The sequence below is a fragment of the Symphodus melops genome (assembly GCF_947650265.1).
Source record: "Symphodus melops genome assembly, chromosome: 12".
Taxonomy (NCBI): domain Eukaryota; kingdom Metazoa; phylum Chordata; class Actinopteri; order Labriformes; family Labridae; genus Symphodus; species Symphodus melops.
In genome coordinates, this window is record NC_136702.1 from 7,073,652 (window position 1) to 7,097,331 (window position 23,680).

Sequence of the window (23,680 nt, forward strand, 5' to 3'; positions counted from 1 at the left end):
TCGCTTTTTTTGATGAATGAATCTGAAATACAAGAACAGTATGCAGAGGAAATACAGTTTTGAAAAGTTTATTAGATAATAGAAGAGCTCATTCACAAACACGACTAATTACAGTATCTAGCTAGTCCATGCACAAAGCAATGATTATTTTTACACTTCAAAGTGGATAATCCTTCACATACAGTCATATTTTAGATTTATCGAGCTTCATCCAGTCGATCCGCCCACATGTAGCTGTTTTATCAGCAAAGGTCTCTACATTCATGCCAACAGTTGTAACATTAGTAATGATTTTTTAACTTTAACTTTTTAAATCAAAAGCACTGTTAGTAGTTTATATTTTTATGGCAACAATGTACATTTAAAGTAATGCTAGGTATAAGGATGCTATGGAGGCTTAACACTGTGCTTTGATAGTATATTAATATATCTCTGTTGTTCTATTGTAACATAGCCATCATATCTAAAGTATGCGTCTCCCCATACACATAATTAGATGTCCTTGCCACACTCTGGGCACAGGATGTCATCACGCTCAGTGAGGAAGCCACGGCCAACCAGGGAGACGGAGCACCTCTTGCAGTTGAAGCAGTCATTGTGCCACTGGCGCTCCTCGAAGGAAATGTACTTGCTTCCTCCAAGGCCTAAAAAAAAGGGATGGACAAGACATCAAATATTTTCAGGAAGAATCCTTACAGTTTCTTGGAGACAAAAAAAGGACAAATCATGATTACCACTAATAGGGGTGGTGCAGGAGGCACATTTCTTTGCATACAGGTTGCAGAAGCAGTTGAGACAATAGGCGAAATCGTCTCTCGAGGTAAACCTCTGGCCAGACAGCTGCTGCTTGCAGCTAGTGCACAGAAAGCAGTCCTTGTGCCAGGGCTGGTCATGGTAGGTCACCCCACCAGTGGTGATGGGCTACAAAAAGGGAAGAGTGACACATCTTAATGCTTTTTTTGTTGCACATCTCGTGGTCCTCTCGATCATGATTGAATAGTAGGTATCATTTGAGATTTTATAATATGCAAAAGTCCTACCTTCTTGCAGTGCACACACTGCATGGCAAATTGCTTCTCATAGCAGGGCACACAGAAGTTGTGGTTTTCCTTGGGGATGAAGCTCTTGGTGCCAATTGGCTGCTGGCATCTTTGGCAGGTGAAACAGGTCTCGTGCCAGCTGTTCCCCTTGTGCTCCATCTTCCTGGAGCCTGAGGGGAACCACGAAGAAATTGAATAATTATAGGTAAAAGAAAAAAAAGCATTTTTCTTTTTGAAGTCAAGAACTAATATACTTTACATCTTGTAATTTTGTTTCATTTAATCAATAATGTGGACAACTGAAAGGAGTAGGACATCAGGAGAGAGGATGGGGAAATATAATATTGAGAAAGTAGCCACACACATCGGTTTGCTTAGAGAGCTAATTTAGTTTGAGAGTTGAAAACACAGCAGCAGTTTTTTATATATATATTGTATACAAGTGTATAGAGTTAATTCTGTAAAAATTACATTTGTTTGTCTATACATGATTTCCAAATTAGACTTAGGGAGAGTGCAATATTCTACATATCCTCACTCACTTTCTAAAATATGATTTTCTAATATAATAAAATAATACAACTCATTCAATATATCATCTACCAGATTTTAAGGTGGCAGAATGAGGTGGAATAAAGAACATGTTTTCATTATGTGAACAGATGTTTAAAAATGTGCACATAAAGATTTTTTTCCCTGTATGCTGATGATCTTCTTTTATAAGTAGCTAATAAACTTTGGGCTGTAATATAAAAAGACAACGCATACATTTTGTTCTACAAAAAATATGGTAAAACTAATTAAGAGATTTTCAAATGTAAATGATCCTATTTGCCCATTAGTATTGGCGTGACTCATATGTTGCTCATTTTGTGGCTGCCTCTCTACCTGGCATGATGGTTTTCTTGCACTCGTGGCACTTAGAAGAATACTCGTTGGAGTAGCACTCAGTGCAGAGGAGCTGTTCATCTTTGGTTGAGAAGGGCTTGTCCACCAGCGAGCGCTTGCACTGGAAGCACTTGAAACACTCCTCATGCCAGTGACGGTCCTTGTAGGACAGATCCTGCAGGAGCAACAGATGGGTAATTAGAGCTGCAATGATAATGAAGCCAGAAGTAGCTATCACAAAAGGGCTCGTGTGTATAATGTACTTTGCGACATCTCGTACCCTGGTGTTGCAGCCAATGGGCTTCTTGCACTCCTCACAGGTGTTGGAGTACAGGCTCTCGTAACATTTCACACAGTAGGGATTCTCCTCTCTCAGGACGTACTTCTTCCCAAACAGGGACTCCTTACAGTAGTGGCAGTCATAGCGCTCGGTCATCTTGACCCAGGGTCACTTACCTGAGAGAAAGAGACAGAAAAGAAGACAGATATTCAATGGAGATTAAGTATTTAGTTATAGGTATGAGCATTAAGGCAAACAAAAACAGCTGGTTTAACACCGTTTTATTTTTTAGACATTTTTTTTCTCTTTGCACAGCTCAATGACATCTTTGCAGGGACATTCAGAAGAGATCAACTCATCATTTCAAACAAACGTTTCCCAGGACTCATTTAGCATCAAGCTTCTCCACGTCACAGTTTTCTCTGTGTTGCATTTCCTGCCTTTCATCTCTCTACCATCTCCCTGAAGTCCTTCATTTGGTTCTGGGTGTCAGGAGTGGAAGGTGACAAATGAGGAGGTTATAAATAACTGCTATCAGTCCTGCTTAGAGACAGTCAACTCTTGCCCTGCTGAATACCAGCGCTCACCATGCCACTGTACGCTGACCGATCCATCACCTCACATCCAGCTGTCAGCGCGAGATCACTGAATCCCTTGTGGTCCTGCATTTGTGTACATAAGTAAGTGTGTGTGTCAGTGTATAAGTGGGTTTGAATGGCACGTGCTATAATGGCTGCACTCAATCTGCAGCTGTTTGTAGGCGACCTGTTGAGCCCTCTGGTTATCCCACCTGTGCATAAATATTCTCTGTTGACTGAGAATAGCATAGGCTGTATGTTTATGTTGGTAATTTGTTGAGTTTGTCTGAGAGTGGATTCAATGGACAGAAAATAGGGATGTAGTGTGTGGCTCTTCCATGTCCCAGCATTTGCACACAAACTCTGTTACTCAGGGGACTTTACAGTCATTGATTCTTCAAATAAACTTAATCAAATAAGGAAGCTATGAGAAGAAGGAGACAGAAATCTTAAATTGAATTTCCTCTTTCCCCGTCCATCCTAAACTGTTATATTCATGTTAGATTTCTTGCATTCTGTTTGTGATTGTGCTGCCTATCTGTTTCCATTTGCTTTCCTACAGAATGTCTTAGCTTTGTTCTATTTGTGATCGCTGTGGTTCCCCACCTGGCTCGGTCCAACATAAGCTCTGAGATTGATTTGTGAAGCTCCCGACATTCAGGGGTATCTTTTATCCTGCTGAAGTTGAGACGTTTAATCTGACTGTCCTTTCTGTTCGCTTCTAAACCCGTCCCACATTCCCTCATTGTCTGCTGCTCCAACCATGACTCACCTAGCTTATATAAGGATTTATCTGACTCCTAAAAATAAAAAAGGGGATAATCTCGACTGCCACAAATAAAACTGTGAGCTGTTCAAATATGTCAGGCAGCTGTTTCCTAGCTTCTGAGTTCTCTTTGATGCTGCCCATTTGGGGGTCTCTCAGCACAAAGATCTTGATGTCGAAATGAGCTAAAAGGCAAGTTATATGCAAGTGATGGACAGCTGTGCAGAATGATCTATCTCCAGAAAGTTCACGTGCTTAAAGACAGTTTTCATTCAGACAACTAACTCTGTGCAGGTTTACAAAAAGTTAAGTTCAAAAAGCAATTATTCTATCTTGTGAATTTAAAAGTATAACATGGCTCAAGAAGTACAGCAAATTATTTGTATTTTTTCCCCCTCGATATTCAAGATGTTTTAAAGATGCATAAGATGATCTTTAAATGTTTTTCAGGCAACTCATTAAAAAGGGCTTCATTCTGGGGGGCCAGTTACTACAGGCACCTCTTGAGGATGTGATCCGCTAGGCGTTTGGCCCGGGATCAAATCCACCACACGGCTCCTTTCCAGCATTCCCCACTCTCTCTCTCTCTTCCTGACTTCTGACTTTATTCAGGGTCCTATCTTTAAAACAAAGACATACAATCATTTGACAGCCCGAATTAAAATTCCTAGTCAATTAACCCAGTATGAACATGAACAACAATTAAGGATAACCTTCTGAGTGGATAATGTAATAAGTTCAATAGAATTAAGTGTTAAAGCAAGGACAATAATTGGACTGTTAAGTCCAAAATAATAGTGAGCACGCAAAATATAAAAGCCCAACATAGGGCCCACATACAAAGGTTTGCAATTCAACTTGACCCTTTTGAGAAACTTTTAAATTAAACATTACTGTGTAATCATTTTAAAAAATGTCTTCCTACTTTGCAGATATCTTTTAAAATCAACATTCAAATCTTTTAGTGGTAGTTTTGTATCCACCAATATTTTTTATTCTCTTGGAAAGTTTGACTGCAAGATTTTTTACAGAGTACACACCAGACAAAAATGCTGTAAAGCTATGGAAAAGCAAAAAAACAACAACAACAACAACAACAACAAAAAAACCAAACAGACAAATGGTGTATCAACAAATGAGAAGCTGACACACTGACACCTTTGTCAACACATAAAGGGAGGTGTGAGCTTGAAGGAAAAGGAGGAAAGATGATGGGTGGAAATGAGCTCTTTTCACAGGGGGTCAAAAGGGATTGTGCATTTTTTTGGGACAGTTAAAGAAATAAGTATTAATGATAAAAGGAGGTCAGGCTGTCCAAGTGACGGACACAAGGGCAGTTGAAAAAGGAAGACAGTTAAATAGTATAGATGCTGTGCAGAGGGAGTAGGTGGGTGGGGAGGCAGAGAGGAGGATGCCAGAGCAGCTGTTTTTTGGGAGGATGGATGAAGACCAGTGAAAGGATGAATGGGTGGAAAGATGGACGGGTGGATGGATGGATAGTGGAGCGGTTGAACAGAGTTGGGTCTTACCTTCCTGTCTGAGGAGTGTGTGCCTGTGCGGAGTCTGGGGCAGACTGAGGACAGGCTCCGGGTGGGCTGTAGTAACTCCTGATTGCATTACTCCACCCATCAGGGGCTAATTGAAAACAGGGGAGGGGCAACAGAGCATGGGGGTGGTTAGGGGGCAGGGAACCTTTTTTGAGATGGTCTATAAATACAGCGGCACTTCACAGAGATAACCCCCAGGCCCCCTTTCACTTGCAGTCCTCAGCCAAACAGTGTGGCCTTTTAAGGTCACTTATATGTTCACTCTCTCAAATACTCAGTGTTTCACCTATTTGCTTGTGCACTCAAATTGTTTTATCTTTTTGACATCTTTGTTCCCCCCTCCACACCAGCCTTATCATCTCATTCCTCCCTATCCTGCTTCCTGGAGAGAAAAAAAACAAGTCATTTTTCTAAACTTCTGTTTTCTTTACATCAGAGATTTCTGTAAATCATAATAATCCTATTATTGCACGGACAAACAAACATGCACACTATTACATAATGCAATAACCTTCTACTGGCCTTTGACACATGATGGAAAGGATGCAAAGGGTCAAACATCAAAGATCGTTGTCCTGTGAGTTTTACCCCTACACTTAATGTCTCATCTGTCTCTACCTTCCTATATTCCTCCTCACAGGGGAATACACATTGAATCCCAAACCTTCACCCAAGTTTGGTACTGCATCCAGGCCTTATAATGACAGATGCCCACATGGTTTCTAAGAAACTTGTTGAACTATTTTCTGCATCCCCACAGTCTCTTGTTAATGCTGCTACCTAACCTCCTCCCTCCCTCCCTCTCTGTCTCTCTCTGTTTGTCTTTCTCCGCCAATCTTTCCCCCTTATTTTTCTCTCCCTGTCCTGTATGGTTTCCCCAACCTAGGGGTCCCTGGACACTTTCCAGTGAAAATGCGTCACTACATTTAAGTGCTCTATTTGTAGCCTGCCAGAAAGAGATTGTGGCTTCACAAAGTGCAGTGTTTATATGTGTTGCTCCTATTATGATTATATGTGTTTTATTGTGCATAAAACTCATTGGTCTACCACCTAATACTAAACTTCTCAAAAGGATTGCCCCAGCTAATAAGAAGCCTTTTAAAAATCCTGATCCTTAATGTTTGTGGTTTTAGGCAAACTGTCCATTTATTAGACTTGAATGAAAAACACACATTTTTATGTCCCCTATTCAAGATGAACAATAAGAACTTTATTAATCTCTCAGACTTTTATCAAACACCATCATACCTCTAGACGTTAAACTTGTCTTTTACTTTTACTGAATACCTGCAAAGCCTTTCATATTCCCATGAGCCTCATTTGTTCATTCTTCCTAATGCTCATATGTAAACAGTATGTTCGCATGCTAACACCTTCAATTAATGTGGTCAACTGGTATTTTACTTACTTAAAAATATGTTTAAACTGTCATTTTATGGTAACACGCTAAACTAAGGTGGGGAACATTACTAACTATCAGTATTTAAGATCAGCAAGCACATGTCAATAGAGATGTATTAGTATGCTGAAACACTATAGTGAATATAGTATACACTATAATTGTTAGCGTTGTAACACACTAAATTAAGTCTCTATGTATATACCTAGTGAACATTAGGATATTAATATTGTCATTGTTTGCAACCTAACAAAAGTAACAAGGATTGTTTGTAGGAATACTACTACACAGCATTTGAATGTAATAGTTCTGAGCTGGTTAGTATGCCGAGAGCCTATTAGATCACAGCACTTAGATAGATAGATAGATACTTTATTGATCCCGAGGGAAATTCATCTTTTTTAAGCACTACTGAGGAACTATGTTAAAGTACTCCAAGAGCAGCTGTCATATCTGTTAAATCTAGTAAATCATTGTTATTGACCTAGCCATGGAGCAGCATCTTGAAAGAAATGCTTTCACATCAAACATCTTTTTTTAAGTGCTTTCTATTAATCCTCCCATGTACTATGAAGAATTACCATAAAATGACTTTATCATGGACTTTGAATTTGTAAGTATATAGTATACATGCTTCTCATAATGTCTGATGTGCATGTTTTTGTCTAAACAGCCTCTTTCGAATCTGTACCATGAAAACCTATGGAACTGTGAAAAATAATTTCCCTATGGGGAAAACAAATAAACTAATATCTAATTTATGGCTCAGCCATAACTCAGGCCAACCTCAACACGGTTTGCAGGCGAAATGGAAAAGAGGAAACTGTGTTGTAAGGAGTAAAGGACAGAAGTGAAGTCAGATGATAGTTGTCTGACAGAAAAACAGAAGACGTGTGTTAGTTCAGAGAACACTAGGACTGGGAATGGGTAACAGTTTGATTACTCTGGCAAAAAGCCATGGCATTTTTAATAAATGCTTACAGTAGACTTTGGTAAGTTCCTGAGTTCCTCCTGAAAATATATATTGTGCTTATTTAATTTTTGATGTGTTGTCCTTTAAATGTGTCATGTTTTTTTTTTTCTATAACATCGCTAGGACTTCCCTAATGTGCCCTCAGTCCTTGCCCCCTTCAGTCTTTGTGTCTTGCCTGTGTTCAGCTGGCACAAAGTTGTCTCAACTCTTTACGTCAGTTTGAGGCCTCCGACTCAGCTGCTTAGGCCGAGGGGATAAAGTTGCAGCTGTCTGGGCACTGCAAGGCTAGCGTGATGCTAAAGCCTGGTGCTTACTGCTGCTGCAAATACAGCCATGTGGAAAGGTCAAGCCAGGCAGACCCCATCATCACCATTGGACTGTTAATCATTAATGAAACAGCAACCAATTTGACTGGAATATCCCTGGGTCATCCAAGATCCAGAACGATCCTCTGGAAGAACTTCACTCCACTGCAGCCTGTCAAACTGGTTGAAATGGATCCCAGCAACTGAGAACGTGCATCGTCATAATGAACGCCTCGACTGGGCAATTAGAACTGATGAAGAGAGACAGAATCATTTTGGGCTCCCACTGTGGGGATAAGGTTTCTTGCAGCTTAGCAAATGTGCAGCAAGAATTCATGATGGACCACCTTGTTCTTAATTTGATATTGAAACCTTAATAAATAGTTTGACATTTTGGGTTATACTTTTTTTTTTTTTTTTTTTTTACTGCTGAGAGTGACATGAGAAGACCGGTAACACCCTTACAGTTTATATTTCAGTTTGATATAAAGCTACAGCTAGCAACCAGTTAGTTAAACATAGCTCAAGGACTGGGAGCAGGGGTAGGTTACACAGCTAGCCTGGCTCTGTCCAACACAACAAAATCCAACAACACCTGTGAGAACTTGGAAAGTTGCTGCTGCTGGCCAAGAAATATTCTCACATACGAGCCACCCTAAAAAACAACTACGTTGGTGTTTGCCTGCCTTTATATAACAAGCAATCTTATATAAGTTAACTAAAACCTGAGGGATGATGGATGGAGTTTTTATTTTTATTTTACAGAGGCTGTTTCAGTGGGGTTTTTTTTTTTGCTAAGTAAAGCTAAGCTATCGAGCTGGCTGTATCTTTATCTTATCTTGAAGAGATAGTTTGTGATAAATTTGGGGTGATGTGATACTTAATAAAAGTGAGTTTGTGACCCAAAGAAGAGGGAGTTTAGCATTGGCCTTGTTTGGAGAAGCTATTTTTTTGGAATGGGAGTTTTTTTTAGAGTGGCTAAAGTAAATTTTGCTACAGTAATGTCTGCTACAGCAGTACATCATTTTGCTTTCGGTGCTTGAGCTAGCTTCTCTAAAAAAGTTTTTAACAAACAGCCAGGAGAGTCTTCTCATATAACTCTTAGTATTAAAATGAAACACATTTACCCAAATGTAACTATTTGTTTAACATGCCCCAACCTTTAAGGTAATACAGGCTTAAGATGTTACTTATTAGAATTTAACTCCAACCCCATATACAATTTGGCGTCACTGAATTACTCCTTCAAAATTCTTCTATTTAATTAAAATGAATTACAATGTATTTTTTTCTGAATGGAAGGGGCAGGGAGTTGGAAAGTGGCAGGGAGTTTTACAGCTAAATCAAGTTACAAAGTTGAATGATTAAAGCTTGTGACTTTTCAGTTTCTTCCTGAATTAATTGACATATTTTCTGAATAATTTATTGCACGTGGCTTCTGTAAGAAAATTGGGACGTCTCTGTACTACTTCAAAAAAAAATCCACTATACGGAAATGTTCATCTTTGAACTTCCAAAGATATTGTTTGAGTCAACATATATTGTTCTGCTTGATGTTCAATTCCTGTATTATTTCAGTCTGTCTCACAACAAACTTAAAACTACTCACAGGAGCTTTGTTCATATTTGGACAACTGCAGTTACCTTTTTCTGCACTATAACACCTGTGCCCTCATACCTCCAGATGCACATATCTAGTCTGTATGGTTCTTTGTCCCCTGACATTCAGTTTATGACAGTGATTAAAAGCCTCCTGTACTAATTTTCACTCTAACTTCACATGCTGCCATAGCAGTGATGTGGTTCTCTATATATGACAGAGCAAATCTTTAGTCGTTCAGCCTAGCGTTGTGTTCCCAGACCACTAAATCCCTGCAGGGATTGGTGAGATGTTTTTAACCGCAGCAGTCAGGGAACACTTTCTGTGTCATTTCTGTTTGTTCTTTTTGTTGTTCTTATTCACAAGCAGGTGACAACAACACATGTGTTTTATAACCAGCATTTTGCATACAATGTCAACATATTAAACCTGAAAATCAAAATAGAACTACAACTTCTTAATGTGGAGACTGGCCAAACTCTGGTAGGTTTTTGCTCCATTTTAGTATTTAAAAAATAATTATATGTAGTATTGATAAATTTAATTTTAATTAGCCTATCGAAGATCTGTGAAATAAAAAAAGGAGGAATTTTGAATGATTGAACTGAATTTACCTCAGATTCTCAGACTGATTGAGAAATATCTGCCTTTGATGATAAATCTTTATAAATGCCAAAAATGATCAAAAAAATCATTCTTCCCTGCTTTTTTGAGAAGGACCCCTTGGCCCCCTTGGATTTTCACTTGCATCAGGCCCTGCATGTAATTACCAATTACATTTTACATCTAAAAAAAAAAGGTCAATTTTGCACTCACCAATGATGCTAAGTCATGAAAAAATTTGAGTAATTTTATACAGAAAGATTATTTTCAGACTAACATCTATTTAATGAGCTACTGTATTTTGCAGTATAAGGAAGTGTAATAGATTTGTCTCTACTCTAATTGAAATTCCCAAAAACTCTCTGTCTGGTGTTGTCAGAGAAACCATCTCTTCAAAATCTCTTTAAAGAGGAAATACCAGTCTAAATAACATTTTTTTTTTTCTTCCACTCACGTTTGTGTTCACTTAGAGGTCAAAAGACTGCTGAAGCCTCTTCTGACCTCACTTATCTTAACAACAACTGGGCCCCTCTGTCTCTGGCTGCGTTTATCTCACTAATTCTCTCTGTAGCAAAGCATCGACAGCTGTCATGGTGGCACTCTGACAGCTTCCACCGAGCCCCGTGTCCGAGAATACAGATCCAAAAGATTTAGGGGGCAAGTGGAGGATCGAAGCTGGTGGTATGGTGGCAGCTGGTAGCCAACTGTGCCAAGTGGTCCTCACATTGTAATGCTGTTACGCTTTTAGTTATTTGGCTATTCTGAGGACAAAGGCCTAGGTTTGGTGAAAGAGATGTTCACCAAACCAAAAAAACAGGGGGGAAAGACACAAGCTAGCTGTTTCGCCTTACTTCCCATCTTATGCTTAGCTAACATGATAATAACAACTTTATTTATTTATACAGCATTTTTCGAGAGCAAATTCACAAAGTGCTTTGCAAAAGGATGAGAACAGACAGAAAAAGCGAACAACAAAAAATCTCAACAATTTACAAAATAGTTTAAAAGGAAGTCTTAGCAAATGGGTTTTGAGTTGTCAACAGTGTCCACAGATCTCAAACCCAAAGGCAAAGTATTCCAAGAAGCTGAGGCTACAACCTGAGAGCACAGTCTCCCTTACTCTTCAGTTAAGAGGATGAGGACAATGATGGTTTTGTCTGATAATGACGATGTTTTGTAAGGTTTTGATGCCGATTAGAACTCTTAAGAACATCAGTCGATGTTGTGCTTTGCATCTCTGCCCAATCAGAGTTAAAGCTGTTTGCCTGCACTTGCGGACATTATTTCCTCCTTTCTAGATCCTTGCTTGTGCTGATCTTACTCTCCGATGTGTGTTGCTTTGGATAAAGGCTTCTACTTTATGAATTGTCAAGTTGTGGGCTGAACCTAGCTTCATATTAGTGATCTTTGTAGCTAACTCTCTGGACGAACTAATAAGTTTGTCCAAAAGATTTCCAACTACACTCAACAAAAATATAAACGCAACACTTTTGTTTTTGCTCCCATTTGTCATGAGATGGACTCAAAGATCTAAAATTCATTCCAGATACACAATATTACCATTTCTCTCAAACATTGTTCATAAATCTGTCTAAATGTGTGATAGTGAGCACTTTTGCTTTGCTGAGACAATCCATCCCACCTCACAGGTGTGCCACATCAAGATGCTCATCAGACACCATGATTAGTGCATAGGTGTACCTTAGACTGTCCACAATAAAAGGCCACCCTGAAATGTGCAGTTTTTGCTTTATTGAGGGTCTGGGGACTCAGAACCAGTCAGTATCTGGTGTGACCACCATTTGCCTCATGCAGTGCAACACATCTTCTTCGCATAGAGTTTATCAGATTGTCAATTGTGGCCTGTGGAATGTTGGTCCACTCCTCTTCAATGGCTGTGCGAAGTTGCTGGATATTAGTGGGAACTGGTACGCGCTGTCGTATACGCCGGTCAAGCACATCCCAAACATGCTCAATGGGTGACATGTCCGGTGAGTATGCTGGCCATGCAAGAACTGGGACATTTTCAGCTTCCAAGAATTGTGTACAGATCCTTGCAACATGGGGCCGTGCATTATCTTGCTGAAACATGAGGTGATGTTCATGGATGTATGGCACAACAATGGGCCTCAGGATCTCATCACGGTATCTCTGTGCATTCAAAATGCCATCAATAAAATGCACCTGTGTTCTTCGTCCATAACAGATGCCTGCCCATACCATAACCCCACCACCACCATGGGCCACTCGATCCACAACATTGACATCAGCAAAGCGCTCACCCACACGACGCCACACACGCTGTCTGCCATCTGCCCTGAACAATGTAAACCGAGATTCATCCGTGAAGAGAACACCTCTCCAACGTGCCAGACGCCATCGAATGTGAGCATTTGCCCACTCAAGTCTGTTACGGCGACGATCTGGAGTCAGGTTAAGACCCCGATGAGGACGACGAGCATGCAGTTGAGCTTCCCTGAGACGGTTTCTGACAGTTTGTGCAGAAATTCTTTGGTTATGCAAACCAATTGTTTCAGCAGCTGTCTGAGTAGCTGGTCTCAGACGATCTTGGAGGTGAACCTGCTGGATGTGGAGGTCCTGGGCTGGTGTGGTTACACGTGGTCTGCGGTTGTGAGGCCGGTTGGATGTACTGCCATATTCTCTGAAACGCCTTTGGAGACGGCTTATGGTGGAGAAATGAACATTCAATGCCCGAGCAACAGATCTGGTTGACATTCCTGCTGTCAGCATGCCAATTGCACGCTCCCTCAATGCTTGCGCCATCTGTGGCATTTTGCTGTGAGACAAAACTGCACATTTCAGAGTGGCCTTTTATTGTGGACAGTCTAAGGTACACCTGTGCACTAATCATGGTGTCTGATGAGCATCTTGATGTGGCACACCTGTGAGGTGGGATGGATTGTCTCAGCAAAGCAAAAGTGCTCACTATCACACATTTAGACAGATTTATGAACAATGTTTGAGAGAAATGGTAATATTGTGTATCTGGAATGAATTTTAGATCTTTGAGTCCATCTCATGACAAATGGGAGCAAAAACAAAAGTGTTGCGTTTATATTTTTGTTGAGTATATTTGACAGGTGTCTCTTGTAGTTTTTAAATTAAGCTCAATTAAAATTCTGAGCATTAAATTCATGTCGTAATGATGAATAATATTTGATATCTGGTCTGTAAGAGTCTGGTTTAGTTTTAACCGGGTGTGCTACTTGTTAATAAATAAAAAATTGCATGATTGAATCAGTTTATTGAATCACATCTCTGATTACGACTGTAGTGTCATGAGAGTCATTTTTTATTGCCAAATTGCAATCTTGTGCCCTAGAGAATCAAATTTCATACTGCAGCGTCATTTAGAAGTGGCATGAATAGAAAAACAGCCTCTTCAAAAACCCACACAAAGCCATACATTTTGTCATACCTCGGGGTTAGGAGGTCAGAGAATAGCTAACATAGCAGGGGAGCCGCTGGTTCATCACATACATCATCACTTCCTCTAAAAACAGGAGCCATTCTGCCAGACTAAACCTCCACTTTCATCATCACTGTAACTATAGCTGTGTTCAGCTGCAGCGCTCTCAGCAGTCACTCAGTGGGATGATTTGGTGTGATGGGTGAGAATACAAGAGGCATGGCTCTCAAATGGAAGACATCCTGCTTATAGCAGCCGCAGATAAAGTGTTGACAAGTGTTACTCAGCTTTGATTAATAAGTCACGCCCTCCTCGGCCTTCAGAGAGGAGCCGAATAAAAGGCAAACTGTTCCAATCGTTTTACACTTTTACAGAAGGTATGAATACCAAATAGAGCAGTGAGGTTATTATAGGCACCACTAACCAGAGTCTTCTTATGTGAATAATATACTTGGTTAAGATGGGTAACATTTGGCATGAGTCTGAAATTGTTTTAGTACTTCAAAGATGGTATCAAGTTTTTTTTTCCTAAGTTGTTTGCACATCAATGCTGGCAACAGTTCTTTACAAAATCCACAGTGGAAACATTGTGAAGCACAAAATGAAAAACAACAAAATAACAACACTCAAACAAACATAAATTAGACTGAAGATTAGGACTCTTTTCCAAAGTGAATGCTGGGAAGGTCCAGCATGCATGTTTAAGATATCACAGTGCATGGCTATTCTAGGTAACTTCATTTATAAACTAAACAACCATTGATGGAAGTTTGTGTTGATTAAATTTCACACAAAAAATCAAATAAAATCAAGTCTAGCAATGTTAAAAAAAAAACCATCCCAATGTCTTTTCAATTATACTTATAGTCAGCTGTGTTATAACAAGCTTAACATAGGCATGTGACTTGACTTATTTGACGAAATTCCTTCTTTAATCCTATTTATTTACGGTCCAAAGTTTTTAACAGTAAAGAATAAGAGTGAGGAGTTGCATCAGGGTGGAACACTCAGCTGTGGGCTTGTTATTTTAAAATCCACATCCAGAACCAAACAGTAATGACGCAGTAAAGAAACCGTGTGACAGTGATTTAGGTTTTCTCTCACAAGGACACTCTGCCCCCTTGTGAGAAAAAAGTAAAGACTTCAGCAGTTTGTTTTAATTGGCATGTTTGTGGTCACAGTTAACATCAGAAGATCATCCAATTGCTTGAGGCTTTGCATTTTCATTTTCATATCCACAAATCTCAGATGAATACAAACACCTTGAAATGGGTCTATTTTGTAATGTGGGTGTATGTATACGTATGAACCAGGAGGAGGCGCTGTGGAATAAAGAATAAATGAACGTGTTTGTTTCAAAGTGCCTGCTTTAACTCAGCCTTAAACGGATGATTGCGGCACAAATGAGAAGTTAGACAAACGGCAGGTTTTGGCTTTAGAAGCTGATCTTAATCTAGATTGATTAAAACTTATTTTTGAGTTGTGAAAATGATGAGGCTGGCAGTTATTGCAATCGATGCCAGGTGTAACTATTAAACAGGTCTTAATATAAACTATATTTTAAGGCTTATGTAGTGAAACTGTGGGAAATGGGTCAATTATAACTTTAAAGTGTTTTTAGGAAGCTTCTTTTTCACAGTTTTCTACAAAACTTCACACCTTGATCGATGACTCAACTTGTTTCCTTTAGGTTGAGAGATAAACCATTCTGATGAAAAATGATCTTAAGAACCCACACAGTGGAAACACTGTGAAGATCAAAATGATCCCAGTAACAACACACAAACACATTAAACTGAAGATGATGACTCTTCTCCAAAGAGCATGCTGGGACGGTCCCTCATACAACAATGCCATGTTCTATAATTAGCACTTATCAAATCCATGAACTGTCTGCAAAAAAACACGTGGAAAATACGTTTGTAGGGACTTCTCTCCTGAACAAACTTTTTGAATCAAATTGTTTTGTGTGTATGACGTCCAGTGATCTTACAGATAATAATAGGATATTTTGTTTTATTACTTCATTAAACTGACTCACAATGTTGTATATGTAATCTGTATGCATATATTCAGTGTCTTTGTAAGCCCAATGTTTATTCATTTACCTGTTTTCAGGGCTCACTAATCACATCATTATATGACATGTTTAACCTTTTTATTTAATATTATCTATTGCCATTTATATTAACCTAGAGGTTTCAAAGGTGATGTTTTCTTTTTTATTGATCTGATATGGCGTAGAAGTATATTTTCCATACCTTACAGCTATCTATGGAAAAGGGTAGAATATGTTTTATGGTAAGGTGTTCCTTGATGTAGTAAGCAATGACACTGATGAGCTTCTATGTACAAGATTGTATACGTTTTTTTTTCATCATTAAATTGTTCAATTTTATTCTGCATTAATAATAAAAAAAATCAGATTCCCTGTAAATGAATATAGGCTCATCTCATCTGGAGCATTGTTTTTCACCCTTTGGAAAATATTGTGTTCGCCCAATTTGGAGTATTGCCTATCATGTGATTTAATTTAAATGCATTAATTTAAATGTTAGCCTTTGTGAGTTTTTATTGCCTTAAACAGTTGTAAAAATGTTAAACGACAATTAATGGATGGAATTAAATAATATCACACAAACTTCCTACTTTAATCAGTAAGGGGCGTTATAGAGTCCCAAAGACTCGGTCCCTTTCCTTCTGGCGTTGTCCTGCAGGCTGCTAGTCCCGGTGTGGGTGACGTCACCAACGAGACCGGCAGCTACCCGAAGTTAGTTTCATAACACCGGAAATCAGATGATGTTCCTTCAAAATTCAAGACCTGGATTTATTTATTATTTCCAATCAAGCCTAAATCAAGATGAATTAAAAAAAATTAACACCACTTTACTAATTAAATATCATACATTTTTGGATTTGGCTTTTAAACAGTTTAACGTCTTTCATAAACCAGATTGATTTTTTTTTTGTCATTTACACTTTAATCCATAAATCAAGAACACATCCTTAATAAATAATGTAAAACTTTAAGGGTCGTTTCTTTGTGAACTACTAGTTACAAAGTATTCTATCTCTGCATTAGCTATATTTTAACTTGTGTTAATAATGACATGTTTGTCTGCCAAATTGTTTAAAATAAAAACCTTTAATCCTACTTGTTAAACTGGCGTTAAATGTCTTTACTGCTAGAATACTTATTTCACTACAAGTTACTGACTTCTGTTTGTTTTATATGACTGCTGCGTTTAATATGGCACCACAGGTAGTCAAAATAAAAAATAAAAACAAAGTAAAGTTTACCTAACATTAAACAAGGTGCCGCTTTATTCCAGAACATTTCACCGGAAGTGGCAGTTTTATCCGGGCTAACTTGACACCAGTGATTGATGTGAAGGCAGTCAGCCTGCGACAAGAAAAAACAAGCGGAGGATAGGTCGAGCACTTCACGTCTAGTCCATGTTTTAAAAATAAAGAACTATCGGGAAACCCAAGGATATGTGGATTTAATCGTTCTTGTTATGGCTTTCACGCGCGTGGCTTAGTCACTTATTGTTCGGCACGCGGGCTCCCGTTTCTGCGCGTGAGAGTGTGTCGCCTTTTGCCTGTTCTCGCTGGAGTGAACACTAAGGTAAGACTCGAACCGCAGACACACTGTTAAGTTGGGGGCAGTCAGACACACTGCTGTGTCTTGTTTTATCTGTTTAAAACCCTGTTTAAGTTGTATGTTTCCTTGTTTCCTTTTGGTCACAAACAGTCGTAAAAGTTGAGAGAGAAATGGCAGATTTTTCTTGTCTTACTATGTCTACATTTGACGCTGGGTCTTTGTCCACTCAGATGGGATTTTTACTTGTGCTTAAACCTTGGCTCACTTTTGGATTTCTGCTTGTTAGGACATTCCCACCAGTCTGTAAATGGTTAAATTCTTATTTTCAAGTCAAAACAGGTAGAACAAATGTGTTCACTCACCTATTTTGTAACATTTGCAGCACTTATCAAAGGCCTGTAAGCGCACGCTGCTACAGCAATAGACAGGCAGGTCTCTTCTCCAAGACATCTGTTTTCTTTCACTCCTCTCCACACATATCATTGTTTACTAACTTTAAAGTGACATATATTCCTTTGTTCAATACTGGAGTGCTTGGTGTGTGTCAGAGCTACTGCGCGTCAGATACACAATGAACCAAATATATCAGCACACCATAGATCGGCGACTGGTGCCACATGCCGAGTGCGTCGATGTTTCTAGTGGCTGTTCATGGTAACTGCACCTTTCCATCTTTTCAATGGATGATGGGATGCATTGTCTTTTTGTTTGTTTGTTTGGTGTAGCTGCACATTGATTGTAAAAAAATAAATCAGTCATAAAAAGCAAGATATTGCTATGGAGGGACATTTATTGTTGTCCAAATGATACAGAGAGTTTACAGGCAACAGTTGTTTGTGCAGAGCTCTACACTTTCTTGGCACACATTTCCTGCTGACACGCCCTCTTATAAGGTCACCATGGTAACGCTGTGTCTAAGGCTAAGGTTCGCTCAGCAATGACAGGTATGTGAAAGGCAAGTGCAATAAAAAAGAGTGCCTGGCCTGTTACAGAAACTTCCTATCTTGCATCATAAGGCAGCCACTCTCACCGTGAGTCAAAATGTTTCGCATATTTGGCATTTTTGAAGATTGACTCCAAGTCTAAGTTGGGAGGTTAAATAAAGTCAATTACTGTAACCTACTAATATGTGTTCAAAAGTTTGACCTGCTTTAACTGTTACTTTGGACTTCCCTCTTAACTGCATTCAAAGGGGAAAATTGTGGCAATGTTCATCGAAGTTTTCTATTTTAAAATATTTAATACCAGACATGCTTTGTTATAATAACCCTACTTAGGCTACTACTTCTATTTTTCTGCCGGATACAGTCTGAAGCTTTTGTATGGGGGCAAAAATTAAGAATGAATACAAGGGGGCCGTAACCGACATGTCCTTCTTCTTTTTTTAATAGCCAATGATTTATTTTTTTCATGTGATCAGTTGATTCATTTATTAACAATGTATCAACAACAGTTGACAGGATTATGGTGATAGGTTTTTAGGTAATTTTTCTGCCAAAAAACCCCTAAAACAAAAACGTTTATGTGGTTCTCGCTAACCACAAGAGAACATTTGATGATTTCAGTTAGAGCTGAATTTGGGGATGTGGCAAACCAGCTACCCGCTATTTTCAGGCAGTTTATTTAGTAAACAGTGAACCCAGTCATGGAGGGGTTAATCAATAATTAATATTATTTTGGGCCCTACCCTGTCACGTCATATATTTGGTTTCACAACAAGACTGACATCAGCTTGTATCTGTCAAGAGGTCAGTACATGGCTCGCATAGTCTCATTTAAGTTGAGCTGTAAAACATTTACTAGTTATTGCTTGTAAATATAAAAGAATTCTGGAAGTCAAATACATGAAACATATGAATTATTAACTAGTTGTAGAAATACAAATAGATGAGAGATGTTTCAAACAGTCATACGTCAATTTGTTTTCAGTAATCCAAAAAGAAGTTCTGATTAAACTAAGAGTGCAGTTTAAAAAAAAATTGGCTAAATTAGATGTTGTAATGTTGAAAAACGTGAGTAATCATGTTTTAATATAGCAGACTACATCTGGAAATAAGGCATGCTGTTCAGGCTTAAATTATTGATAGACCTATCACAGCCTGTTGTTTAAAAGGAGGAATATTTTTGGACTTCCTGGGATGCATCACAAATAATGAAATCAGCTTCCGTTCAACAAACATTTTAAGTCTTTTTTCCCTTTGAGGACAGACTCCCTTTGGCAAACTAAAGAAACTGATTCATTGTAAGTACATTTTTTTCTTTTTCGGGTGCATTACGCAGTACTAAGCAGAGCCCAACCGATTAATCACCCGGCCGATATTAGCATCCAGTGACTATGGGTATCGGCTAATTTTATCGCAGATATGTGCCAATATTATTCTATTTATTCACCAGTCAAATAGCATTTAATCAGAGAATCATTGTATTACAGTAGACACTGTGATACATGTGAAGTTACTTTCCAATTAAGTGACCATCTTGACTTTGTTTGATAACTTTGAGGTATCAATGCAATAAATTCTATCCATCCCTCCCTCCCTCCCTCCCTCCCTCCCTCCCTCCCTCCCTCCCTATAGGTTGAAGAGAGATCTATAAAACATATCGGCCAAAATATCAGTATTTCCCTATTTGGGACGTTAGTAGAAGATGTGACGCCTCTATGAGATGGTTTAAGGCTAACTGCTAGCTACAGTGAAATTACAGAGAAGTTCACTTTCACTCCCAGAGGCATCGTCTTCAGACTATATCCACCAAGCTCTGAGAAAGATTAGGACCATAAGGAAACGCATTTTATTTTCCAATCCTACATGTTACCACGGTCTATCCAACCACCCCTTTTTTTATTAGCTGATTCTGGAAAATGTCTGGGCTGTAGCCTGTAAAGGACTGGCAGACTCTGTCTTACATAGATTACCCAACAAACCCAGGTTTTTTTTTTATCCCAAACTGAATCTCTTGTCTTCAGTTTGCCTTCAAAGTCAAACACAGAACACAAATCTTCCACCATAACCAAACCTCGACTGATGAGCTGATAAACCCAATTCTCTTGGTCTTTTTTAAAATGTGATAGTACATGGCTGAAATGTGACTAATTACTCTGTGAGCTCTACAATGTTTTCACTCACTTTGAGTGATTAAATATCACACACTTTACACCACATTATGTTCATCTATCAACTGGAAATGAGTAGAACGAAGACTACAATATGATAACTTTTTTTTTTTTACCTTTTCCTTTGTGTGTTTTGATTAGTCTGACTAATCTATGGAAGGTACAATCTGAGATATCTGCTCGTATTAAAGTGAAACCCTTTGAAATGTAACTCTAACATAATGAAACTGTTTCTAAATGCATTTGGTTTTGGAATAATGAAAGAGGAATTTGCAAATGAGGTAAAAAAAAACAAACAATTTTTTTTGGAGATATCTCCATTACTCCTTCAAAAAGCTACAGTGCATCAAGTGAAACCTTGTGTGCTAAAGACATCATGATGTTCAGATTTGCCACTTTGTCTTTGTGTAGAGCGTCGTGTTGGCCTTAACAGGAAATCCTAATCTGTATAGTAGATGAGAAAGAATGAACACGTGCGGGCACAGATGGGCGGTCAGCAGACATCATGTTGGTGGTGAGATAAAGGTCAACCCATTGTCATTGTAATCATGTGTAATCTGGGAAACGGCTAGCCATTAAACTGACAGTTCTTCCAGTTGTGACAATAGACCCCCTGTGTATGAGCCCATGATGGAGGAAGAGAAGGGGGATTTGTGGTATAATGAAGCAGAAGGAACGCAGTGACCATTGAAGCGCCTGTGTGTCATTAGAGCTAAACAGAGATTGTTTCATTTGACTTGTTTGTTTTCAGACTGTACGTTTATCTGGGTTTGTTGACCCTTTGTTCAACACCATGGTGATTGGTGGGACCAGTTTGTTTCCTAATAGTTGAGATTATTAAATTGAGGCTCTGGGGAATAAATCAAAATTTTCAGTTCACTTAGACATTAAACACATTTTCATTTTTCCAGTTCAAAGTTCTGAACTATGAAGTGAAATATCTCCCCAAATCTCTCTTGTACGTTTGCATTACATGTTATTACATGCATGATTCCTATGAAAGGAATTCCTCTAACTTTTGTGACGCCTCTGAATTTGATTCAAGTACCACTGTAAAGAAGCTTTTAGGTTGTGTTTTTTTTTTTGTTTAAATCTTTATTATTTTATTTAACTGTTGACTTTGTCATAGGGCCATCCTCAGGGTTATGAGACAATTCTACCAGCCTCTGTTTGCATTTTGTCTAACATGATAATGTAAGACGGTGGCAGAAGCAAACAATTACTGGTCACACATGCAGGTCAACATTTTCATTTCAACTCAAACATCGATGTACGGAGCTATACAACCTCTTCTACTTTAAATACAGTTTTAGATCCAGTTTGCAGCTCATCAACACACCTCTAAGATCTGGCATGCTTTCCTGCTGAGTAAAAGAATCCATTATGATGTCACTTTGCCAGTTTCTTAACTACACAGACATAACATAGCTGCAGGCAGAAAAACAACAATGGCAGACACCATTGTAGGGATGGGTTTGAGTACTTGTTGTTGACACCATGAATCGAGTATCGTTTCACTAATCACACAAAAAGAAGGACTGCTGTCAAGCGGGGGTATAACCACCATCATGGCGAGCAACATCTATGATGTTGGGCTGGTTTGCATCATTCCTTGGTGAGTCAGTTCAGCAAGACTCTTTAACACCATGTTGCTCCCGCTTCTTTGTTGGCAGCGTCTGAATGTGTATGAATGGGATTCGTCTCTTCAGGTGGTCACTTGCGGCAAAGAACAAGAAGCGACAAAGGCCGCCTGTGGTGTCTTTAGTCTGTTTACCATTTAGCATCACATACCACATTTACGGCTGTTTAAGTGGCATTTCTGATACTGCTGTTGTTCACAGATCAACTCTCCTGATTTGGTGATTTTTCAGCCCTGCTTTTGATGGAAAGATAGTCTCACAGATCTTCACAAGACAGATTGTCTTCCAGGCATATTTGTCTCTTTTCTGTGAAGGAAACCATACTTTTTATCATGACTTAAGGCTCTGTTTTCTTAGCTTCTCTTTGTTCCTGTGAGTTTGTCCGTTCTCTCCTCCTCGTCCTTCATCTCCATCATCACCTCCCTCCTCTGCCACCCGGCTTCACTTCCTAATTCATGCCCAACAACTCAACAAACTTTTCTATTGGCTCCGGTGTCCTTGCGTAATCACCAGGCACCGAGCCTAATCCGTCTCTCTGACACTGAGGGGGAGACCGTGGTACAGTATCTCAGTCATGTACCTACTCTGTACACAAAGGCCCAGCCATGCTCTGTGGATGGTGCATGCTGATGGCTGGTCTGAGAGGTGAAGACGGGCAAATAGTTCAAATTTGAACGCGTATCATGGAGCAAACATGAGATCGAAGGCAGTGAAACAGTACTGAGGGGACTGTAACCCTCCTCTGGTCTTCAGGGAGAAGACTTTCAGCAAGACCGTAAATGAGACTCCTCCTCCCTCAACAGAGAAACATGACCATACATTCATAAACAGACCGAGAACTGCTCATTAAATAGTAATCATGGACCATGGGCTCCCCCGCGCTCTCCTTCAGTGTGTGTGCGGTTCAGATTACACAGCAGAAAATTGGTACTTAAGGCCATGAAGGGAAACGGAGAGAGCAGTGAAACCAAATACGTCTTAGCAGGAGAGTGTCAACTTTGGAGCAAAGTTCAAGACCTCAGGAACATCACCACAAATATATTTAAGTACGCTCAAAAAAAAATTCAGTCATTAACTGACTCGTTGGCTGACTATTTTTTTTTTTTTACATATTTTTTCCATGCAAAAAATAAAGGCCCATTTAAAGCATGTCAGACACAAAGATTGTAAATATTTCATGGATTTCTTTCTGTGGTAATTTAAGAAAACTTTCAGGTTAGACCAAACATCCATTTCTGGCCTGATGTACAGATTCTGATACCTTTACTTCACCTGATTACGGTAGTTTCAGTTGATCAGAAAAAGTTCTATCAGGCATTCTTTTTTTTTTTTTTAGGTGTCGTTAAAGTTATCAATTAAAAGGTCTCTCACAGTATATTTTACATAACAAACCTGAACTCTTTGAAAGGTCAACAATTGCCTAAAATCTGGTGTCTCCAGAAAAAAAATTAAATAAAGATCAAAAAAGGAAATAATTGTGAATGTCCTCACTCAAAGACACTCTGCACAGATGCAAACGTGATGTTAGCCCCTCACGTCGCTTGTTTAGTATCAGTCTATGACCGATTAAATGACCTGAGCATGTCCATGTTTATGGCGTGCATCGTCTGATACAGCACAGAAGTCCTGAAAAAAAGACTGCAAGTTTAGTTTGTGTGACTCGTGTTGAGTCTTCAGCTGCTGTTTGAGTTTGTTCCATCGTGCTGTTTTCAGCCGAGGCTTCACAGGCCCTTCATGCTCTAATTGATTTAATTAGGTGGACGTTTTCCCCCCTTTGGCTGAGCAGATGCACAAACCGTCATGATGTAGACAAACATTGAATGATCTCCTCCAGAGCGCGAAGGCTTATCTGCATTTCACAGAGCGATCCATGTTCCAAGTGTGGCTTTACAGCATGGCAGCCTACGCTCCATGC

The 23,680-nt window shown here is 39.2% G+C and overlaps 2 protein-coding genes across 3 annotated transcripts in view; one reads left to right on the plus strand and one right to left on the minus strand.

Moving 5' to 3' along the window:
- Positions 1-52: 52 nt before the first annotated feature.
- On the minus strand, positions 53-17,573 carry fhl2a (four and a half LIM domains 2a). Its single transcript, XM_079357272.1, has 7 exons — positions 17,376-17,573; positions 5,082-5,187; positions 2,209-2,384; positions 1,929-2,103; positions 1,041-1,210; positions 735-921; positions 53-644 (listed from the first exon to the last, which is right to left on the minus strand). Exons 3-7 carry the CDS (start codon positions 2,362-2,364, stop codon positions 493-495), a joined length of 840 nt encoding a protein of 279 aa, XP_079213398.1. The 5' UTR covers positions 2,365-2,384; positions 5,082-5,187; positions 17,376-17,573; the 3' UTR covers positions 53-492.
- The window catches only part of nck2a (NCK adaptor protein 2a), a 32,619-nt gene continuing 25,701 nt past the window's right edge, over positions 16,763-23,680 (plus strand). Inside the window, exon 1 of one of the 2 annotated variants that reach the window (XM_079357262.1) lies at positions 16,763-17,037. The gene's annotated coding sequence lies outside the window, so the exon portion shown is untranslated. Of the gene's footprint in view, positions 17,038-17,940; positions 18,045-23,680 lie in introns of those variants that run through there. The other variant, XM_079357263.1, reaches the window with a different exon arrangement.